Source organism: Helianthus annuus, chromosome 5 (assembly GCF_002127325.2).
Source record: "Helianthus annuus cultivar XRQ/B chromosome 5, HanXRQr2.0-SUNRISE, whole genome shotgun sequence".
Classification (NCBI taxonomy): domain Eukaryota; kingdom Viridiplantae; phylum Streptophyta; class Magnoliopsida; order Asterales; family Asteraceae; genus Helianthus; species Helianthus annuus.
In genome coordinates, this window is record NC_035437.2 from 137,300,677 (window position 1) to 137,310,182 (window position 9,506).

At 38.3% G+C, this 9,506-nt stretch overlaps 1 protein-coding gene across 1 annotated transcript; it reads left to right on the forward strand.

Annotated features, from left to right (window-relative positions):
• The first annotated feature begins 7,603 nt into the window (after positions 1-7,603).
• Positions 7,604-9,506, forward strand: LOC110943662. The gene is made up of 2 exons (XM_035989990.1): positions 7,604-9,206; positions 9,298-9,506. Exons 1-2 carry the CDS (start codon positions 7,604-7,606, stop codon positions 9,504-9,506), a joined length of 1,812 nt encoding a protein of 603 aa, XP_035845883.1.

Sequence of the window (9,506 nt, forward strand, 5' to 3'; positions counted from 1 at the left end):
GCTCATGTCCAACACGTACAGATCATTGACTCTTGGTGCCCTCATGATGATCCATTCCTCAGGTATCACAAATCCCGGTTTCAAGATCAAACATTCTTTGTCAGTGAAATGAGTAGTATACATCCTGTCACAGATCTGGGAGATACTCAGCAGGTTGTTCTCCAGCTCAGCGATGTAGTTAACCCTCTCAAACGTTACAATGCCGTTCGATAACGTTCCTTCACCTATGATCTTTCCTCCTTGATTACCCGCAAAACCCACGTAACCACCGTTAATGTTTTTCACATCATACAACAACGCAGTCTTCCTTGTCATATGTCTTGATGCTCCACTATCCATGATCCATCTGGATACAAGTTTTGGAAGATCCTGCACATAACACATCATCACTTAAACAACTTCAAGAAAGATGCTGATTCATGCTTCGCAATCCAGGAAGCTCCGACAATTCAAACTGTTTAATCAAACATGGTGTCCACCCAGGCCTCATCAGCCTTAGGTGTAACCTTGACTCTCCCAATTTGAATTTTGAAATTTTCAGCCTTGAGAGGCGGAAAATTTGCATCATAATCAACCGTAATTGATTCTTCAGCCTTTTTCACCTCAGAAGTTGAAACTTTCTTCTCAACTTTTGGTTCAATTTTAGGTTTCCACACCTGTTGAGTCAATGCAACCCGTTTGTAAAATTTGTCAATTTTTGTTACCAACTTCTTTACGGGTTCATTTTTCACTTTGGATTTGTCAATTTTAACATTCTTCTTCTCAACAACCATCGGTGCTTTACCCTTCACATCAACTTTATTTTGTTGAACCTTCACAGCTTCAGTCTTAGGCTTCACATATGTACACTTTCGTGCAATATGACCAACCTGATCGCATCTAAAACAAGTACGAGTATCAGCTACCCGACTCATGCCTTCAGACTGAGTCTGTGAAGTTCTCTTCTCAAAAAACTCTTTGTTCGATTTTGAAAAAATTTCTTTCTCTTCATCAACAAGTGAACTTGAACTGTTCACAAACACCTTCTTCTTTGCAAACTTCTGATACTTAACATTCTGTTTTTGATAAAACTTACCCCCCTGATAACCACCCGACCAGTTGTTTCTGTTGTTATTGTAAAAACGCGGTGGATTAACAGATTTATTGTTGTAAACCTTTTCTTTCTCAAACTTCATTTTACCTTTCTTTTGACACAGAATATTCAATGCTGACAATTCAACGTAGACCAGTTTGAAAACATTAGTCAATTTATTCATGTTGACATTCTCGATCGGAAACTCTGAATCCAAAAACAACTTATCCGAACCCATCATCTTGTACATGACAAGGTTTGATTCTTCATTTAAGTTGTTCTTGGACCTTTGTTTCGGAATGTATTTGTCCAAGAAACATCCATCCTCCTCAGACGTGTCACTTTCCGGTTTAAGCACATTTTCAACAACACTTTTTACCACATCATTTTGGACACTATCGTCATTGGAAGACGTGAACCTGACATCAATGTTCTCAGGAAGTTTCACTTCACTTCCTTCCTCAAGTTCAACCAACCCAGATTCCTTTTTCGTGTAATTATGCAAAATTGGCGGTGGAACTTTGTGAAAACCCACGCCGGTTCCATCAGAAAACACATTTTCGCCAGCTTTGTTTTTCCCTATAGGTTTGGGAACAATGTGCTGCAACACAAAGCTTGCGGAGCTATAACTATTAAGCTTCAACTGGATTCGCTCATTCTCAATTTCAGCCTCCTGAACTTTAAGTTTCAATTTAGCGATTTCATCCAGTTGTTTGTTAATTGATTCTTCTTTTATTCTTACCACTGCTTTTAGATGTTCATTTTCTTTAAAAGTTTTACCATTCCGATCATCACTATCTTTTACAGTGCTTTTGAGTTTTTCAAATTTTTCAGAAATCTGACGGTTTTCAAGAATTAACTTTTCATTTTCATTTTTAATATTTTCATGATCAATTTTATTTTTTTCAATTTGACCAGTTAACTCTCTAATCCGTTCAGTTGAAGCTTTCACTGTCTTGTCACGACCAAGTATTTGATCCTCAACACTTCTGACCTTTGCTGTCAGATTTTGAATTTTCTCACTGTTGAGATACGTGACAGTGCTACAAAAATTGCATTCTTTGTTGCAATTTTTGCAGTCAGCATTTCCGTCGATCTTTTTACCTGACGCATTTGTTGACGAATTTGGACTGACCTGGCCCTTTGACTCAGACACGGAGTTAGAGTCTACCTCAAGTGCTTTCGCAGCCAGCACTTTGTCAGCCATTTTTCCCAGGTTCTCTGCTGTCAACTCCTGCGTAGTATCGATAATGCCGGTATCAACCTTCTTTAATTTCTCGATTTCTTCTTTTTCTTTCTTCTCTTTCTCTTCTTTCTCCTTTCTCTCTTTTTCTTTTTCTTCTTCTTCTAACATTTTCTCCGTTGGAGTGCCCCACCATTTGTTTTGCCAATATTCATCCTCTTCTTTGTATTCCTTGATAATGGCTTCAATATCAAGTGTTTTGTCGCCAATCGCAATGTTACCATACGGATCCAAGTAACACTATCTATCCGGATCCCATCTTTTTGCTATCTTTGCTTCCGAATAGACACTAGATAGTCTAATGATCTTGTTCTCAGCAATCATTTTTTCTGTATCGATACTTCTGCTCTTCCGTACGGTTATCTTTCCAGGGAACGGGTTCATTTTTTTTCGCCATAAATGCATAACCAACCGCATCTTCCTCCGGTAGAACCTCTTTGCTCCAATCTTACCCCTCATCATCGTAAATCACTGCAAGAGCCCTCGATTTGTCTCTGTTATCTTCAGCCTGCTTCAATCTAGGCGGCTCGGATTTATTCTGATGATATATCGCCTTTTTGTAGTAATCGTCTCTAAAAGGATTCTCCGACTCATCAGCATACGCATTTCTACATTCTCGCTTGAAGTGACCTTTCTGCTTACACTTGAAGCACGTCACCTTTGATTTATCGAACCCCAACTTTGTAGACGGACCACCGATCGTCTTCCTCCCGGTAATTTCCATGAAGCGTTGTGCTCTACGAACAGCACTCGCCATCGCCCAACGAATGTCGATCATCTCCATTTCTTTGGGATCTATCTGATCATAATCTTCCTTTGTCAGATTTGTATTCCCGATCTTACCAGCCACCAACCCTTCATAAGATTCTAACACAGATGCCAAGAATACCATCTGTTGTTTAGCCGACTCCTCATCAAAATTCTGAGCATTCTTCAAATCTATCGCGATGTTGCATGAAAACTTTGCATCAGAACGATTTGCAGAAGATGAAGATCCACTGTGATAACCACTGTGGCTTCCGCTGTTTGGACTGCTTTGACTTTCTTTGCTTGCTGAAGATACATTCTCAGCTGAAAATGCAGTCTTTGGAGAAGTTGCTTTTGGCATCATGCTTTTTGGATAATAAAGATCCAAATTCTGCTGGTAAGATGAGTGATTGACTTTGTACGTTTTCTTCAGTTCCAGCTCGTGACTTTCAAGTCTCTCAATTACCAAATCTGGAGTCAACTTTGCAGGCTCAATAGTGTTTTTCAACATAAGCGCATAATATCTCCAATCCACCTCGTCTGGTAATGAATCGAATAGTTTGTCAACTAGTTCTTCATCAGAATACTTGATTTCATGTCTTGCTAATTCCAGCTTCAGATGACCGAACCTTTCTATCATTTTACAAACTGACTCATTTTTTAGACACCCAAACATATCAAACTCTTTCCTAAGAAGCTTTCGTTTGTTTTTCACAATTTCCTCGCTTCCTATACATTTTGCTCTAAGTTTATTCCACAGATCTTTTGCATTTGAGTAGTCGATCAAAGAAATGATGTCTTCTCGGACAGATTGGAATAGCAATGCCACACACTTTTGTTCAGCTACAAACGAATCAATCTCATCACTCGATGTTAAAGCTTCACCATTCTTGTTTCCGTTCTCATATCCATTCTTCAAACTCTTCCAACTTGGAAATGCAAAAGCCATCATCCAATCTTCAAACTTTCTGGACCATCGGCTGTACTCCTCAATAGCCATAAGCTTTGGTGGTTTATTGAATGTCCCAAACGCACTTTCCGATTCCCAAGCTTCCTTCTTCCTTTCTTTTGGAGGATTCTCGTTCGTATTACTTGAAGACGTATCATTGTTTCCGGAATTTCCCGTGAATGCGTACATGTCGCTGAACGGATTCAAGAAAATATCATCCATTGTGAATGTACCTGCAAAATCAACCAACACTAAGAAAAATTTTCGAAGTTTTTGAAAAACAGTGACAAATAAGAGAATCTATCTGTGTAAATGACAGATAAGTGAATCTGATAATTGAATCAGATATGTTCGTATGAGCGAAAGTCCCAAAAAGCGAACCACTCGAGCGAATCAGATATTGTTCGTTCGAGCGAACCAGATACTGTTCGAATAAGCAGACCGAATGAGCGAATCTGTCACTTTGCACAAATGAGCGAACCGGAAATGTATGTTCGAGCGGACCTGAATATGTCCGTTCGAGCGAATCTACCAGCGAAAATGTCTGAAAAAGCGGACCAAATTGATTATTACAAGCGAACCTGCTTAGTTATTACAAGCGAACCTGTCAATTATGTCCTAAAAAGCGAATCTCTCGATGTCCGTAAAAGCGGACCTATGTTTTTACCCAGTTTTTACCATTTTTAATCCGAGTTTTGTCCTGAAACTTTCTAGGGTTTGTTGTTTGTATGTTTTACACGTTATACTCAATTTTTAGACAATTTCAACCGTGGGAACCACTTAAAACCAAAAAAGTATGAGAGAAAGTGAGTAGAAAAGAGAGATTTCTGCAGATTCAAGCTGTAGTATTATGAACTCCTCGTCCTGAGCTCTGATACCACTTGTTGGACCGTGTTCCGACCCTGAAAAGTCAGCAGAGACAGTTCATCTTCATGTATAATGGCGGAATCAGTATATATGAAGTTACACAGCTTGTCCCTTTCAATTCCTTTTGTTTTATTGCTTTCTGAAGTAATTTTGACAGAGTTTCGTTCCAAAAGCACACATATACGTATCTATGTCCGCTCAAATGATCAGGTATATATAGGTCTGAGTGGTTCGCTCATATGGACAGCCATATGAGCGGACCTATAACTTTGACGCATAAGCGAACCCACCTGATTACCTAATAAGCGAACCTCCTAAGACCCTATGAGCGGACCTACTTACACAATGTACATAAAAGCGAACCTAACTCTAAAAATACATATTTTGACATTCTAGACCCTCTGTTCACCTATCTTGACCTAAGACTTCACATAGACGTAGTCAACAGACATTCTATGCATCAACAGAGCTTTACCGGCGACAAGTGTCAATACCGGCGACAGCACGTCACCGCTAACGGTGTTACGATATCAGACCCATATCAGCGCCTTTTTTCCCTCTTTCTTCACTTTTTCCCCCAAAACCTTCCCTCTACCGTCGGAAACACGCGATTTTCACCCAAATCGGTAAGTGAACCTTTGTTTTTGTTACATTTCTTCTTTATTTTTGTTATATACATGTTATAGCATTTAATTTTTGTATATTTTTGTGTGTTCGGGTGTATGCTAGAGAATTTCTCCACCGGCACCACCTCGTCTCCACGGCCGCCACCTCATCTCCACCGGCACCACCTCTTCTCCTCCTTCAAAAAAGGTTAGCGTATGTTTATTTTTGTTCCAAGATGTAAATGTTGGTAAATATATGTTAGGATGAATGTTAGCTTGGTGAAAATGTTTAGAAGTAAATGTATGTTAGGATGAACGTATGTTAGGATGAATGTTAGCTTGAACATTTCTTCAAATTGGCTAAATATGTTGGTTCACCATCCCTTAAGAACTTCACCAGTCATTTTCCTTTACATACCCACCTATTTTTTAGTCCAAAAATAGATGTTAAAATGTTCATTAGTTTTATGTCAGTAACCATAGTGAAGAATGGGTTAAATGCGATTTTTTTGGACTGTATTTCTGCACATTTGTTTGATATATAATGTGTTTTTATGTCAAAAATGGGTTATATACGATTTTTTTTGTTCTTTTTTTTGGCTGACTTCGCTTAGTAGCACAATAGTGAATGCATACTATGTAGTCAGATTATCAATGTAAACATTTTTTAAGTGATAATGATTAATGAATACTATTTTATCAATTTTTCTAGCTTTACATACAAATAGACATGCTGTTCAAATGGGTTACAAGCTACTTTTTTTTAAGAATTTCACAAAGTGTATTTTAAAAAAGTTCAACCTTTACAAAATATTAAAATCACTACAAGAATTATACACCACCAGCGGCGAAACCATTAGCGGCGACAGGCAAAGTGTATGTAAGTCTATGAATGTATGTATGTTGGTGTATATTAGTATGTCAAATGTATAATGTAGGTGTATTTGGTGAAAATGTGTAAATGAAAATCTATGTATTTGTGTATGTAGGTGTATGTAAGCATGTATATATGTATGTAAGTCTATGAATGTATGTATGTAGGTGTATGTTAGTATGTAGGTGTATGTCAATGATGAACAATTGGTGAAAGTAAATGTTTGCAATTGGTGAAAAATGTGTATGTTAGTATGTATGTTTGTATAATGTATGCAAATGTGTATGTAAGTATGTATACATTTTGTGGTTTTGATCAAAATGTGTGTTTGTAAGTAAGTATGTTTATGTGTAGATTTGAAAAAAAAAAGTTTAAGTTTGATAATTAGTATGTTTGTGTTTAGGTTTGAAAACATTTATATTTAACTTTGAAAGATATATATTAGTTAGGAAATACCCTCCTTGAATTTAAATTATCATTTAAAACATAACAAACATAGAAAATACCCGCCAAAATTGAAATCATCATTTAAAACAAAAGGAGCTAACAAAATGAAGAACATTACATATTTAAAAAACTGTGCCTGATATTGAATTCATCATTTCAAACATAACGAGCTAAGAAAACACCCAGTCGAAATTGAATTCATCATTTAAAACATAACGTTCCGCCCAAAATTTAAAACAATCATTAAGAACATAACAAGCTTAAAAAACTGTGCCCGTGTTTGAATTAATCATTTTAAACATAACGAGCTTAGAAATACCCACCCGAAATTGATTTAGAAATTAATTTCGGGTTGTCCCCGTTTATCTTGGGACTGCTTTTTGAATACTTTATCTCATTTAGGATGTGAATGTGTATTACATGATTGTTTGTTTAAGAAGGATTCAGTTATCATTTTCTCTTTGCTCCTCGGGTATATATATCATTACATATATACTTGGGAGCTAAGAGGAAATGCTGCCGAATTTTTCTTAAACAAACAATCATGTAATACACATTCACATATGAGAAAATGTGTTCAAAAAGTGGGTTTAGCAGCCTACCCTTGTCTTGTTAATCCTAAATTAGATTTTCTTTCAGTTGCATAATGCCTATCGATAAAAGTTGGATTGATTCCCCACGTCTCACCTCACTACAAGCAAGGACTCAAGTCATTTATCGAGATGTGTGAAAGAGTGATAAAAAAACAGATGAAGTTAGATGTCCGTGTACCAAATGTAAAAATTCTGGCTTAAAAACTATGGCAGAAATGAAATACCATTTGCGTATTAACAGTTTTTGGAAGGAATACACGAAGTGGACCTTTCACGGGGACACAAATCCAATTGCAGAAGTAAACGATGTTGCGCCACAAGACGGTATGGTAAACGTTATTGAAGACATTAGGGGGGAGCGTATGGAAGAAGATACATACCTTAACCAAGAGAACTCGAATGGAGATAGTAGCGGTGTTGTTGATGATTTTGAAGACTTGGTAAAGGAAGTTGAAACAGAATTATATCCTGGTTGTACCAAGTTTTCTTCTATCGACTTTTTAGCAAAGCTTTTGAATATAAAGGATCCGTACCATTTGCAAAATGAAGCAGTAGATCGACTCTTCTCGTTGTTGCGAGAGTCAATGCCAGAAGGAAACAAGATTCCCCCTTCGTATTATGTAGCTAAGAAGACATTTAAGAAGATTGGTTTAGCATATGAGATGATAGATGTGTGCACAAATGATTGTGCTCTCTTTTGGAAAGAAAACGAGTCCTTGCAAAATTGTCCCGTTTGTAATGAGAGTCGATGGGTCGATAAAGACACAAAAGGCACGAAGGTGGCTCGTAAGGTGTTACGATACTTTCCTTTGATGCCTAGACTACGACGTTTGTATTGTTCAAGGCACACAGCGAAAGATATGATATGGCATAGTACCGGACGATCGGAAGATGGGAATATGCGTCATCCAGTTGATGGATCTGCATGGCAAGACTTTGATAAAAAGTACCCAAACTTCGCGATGGAGCCACGAAATGTTCGCTTAGGGCTTGCAGCTGACGGTTTTAATCCCTTTAACAACGGTAGTGGATCCTCGACTCATAGCACGTGGCCGGTTATACTCACCACATATAATCTGCCTCCCTGGCTATGCATGCAAGAGTCCACATTCATGTTGACCTTGTTGATTCCTGGCCCTAAATCACCGGGGAAAGACATGGACGTTTTCCTTAGACCGTTAGTGGATGAGCTTAAGCAATTGTGGCAGACAGGTGTACGTACTAAAGACGCAGCAACAAACACATACTTCACAATGAAGGCGACGTTGTTATGGACCATAAATGACTTTCCAGCCCGTAGTAGTCTATCAGGTTGGAGCGGACAAGGCTACATGGCATGCCCAACTTGTAACCAAGACACTCCTTCAATACGTGTAACTGGTAAATGTGCTTATGTTGGTCATCGCCGGTTCTTAGATGCCAACCATCCTTGGAGAACAAGTCTCGACTTTAACGGGAGACCCGAGACACGAGACCCTCCGAGACAGTTTAGCCCAGCTGACATAGAAGCTCAACTCGGTCGTTTAATTAATCGTCTACCAGGCAAGCATCCAGATTTTGGAGGTGGGAGGATAAGCCGGTCAGATTTCGAGTTGAACTGGTCCAAAAGAAGCATATTTTTTGACCTTGAGTATTGGTCTTCTCTGCAGCTGAAACATAACTTAGATGTAATGCATATAGAGAAAAATGTGTGCGACAGCTTGCTCGGTACTCTTCTAATGAACGATAAGAGCAAAGACACGCCAAATGCGCGGTCCGACTTGGAAAAACTAAACATTCGGCCGACACAATGGCTGAAACAATCGGGTGGCAAGTTCTTAAGTCCCCACCCAAAGTACTCATTCAAGTCCGATGATCGAAATTTTTTTTTGTCAATTTATAAAAAATGTTAAATTACCAGATGGGTTTGGATCTAATATTAGTAAGAGGGTGACAGAAAACAATGCTAACATTACCGGGTTGAAATCTCATGACTGTCATATCCTCATGCAACGTTTGATACCGATTGGGGTTAGAGGGCTTTTGACTAAAGATACATCTACACCAACAGTAGACCTTTGTATGTTCTTTAAGCAACTTTGCTCTAGAACTTATCGGTGGATGATATGA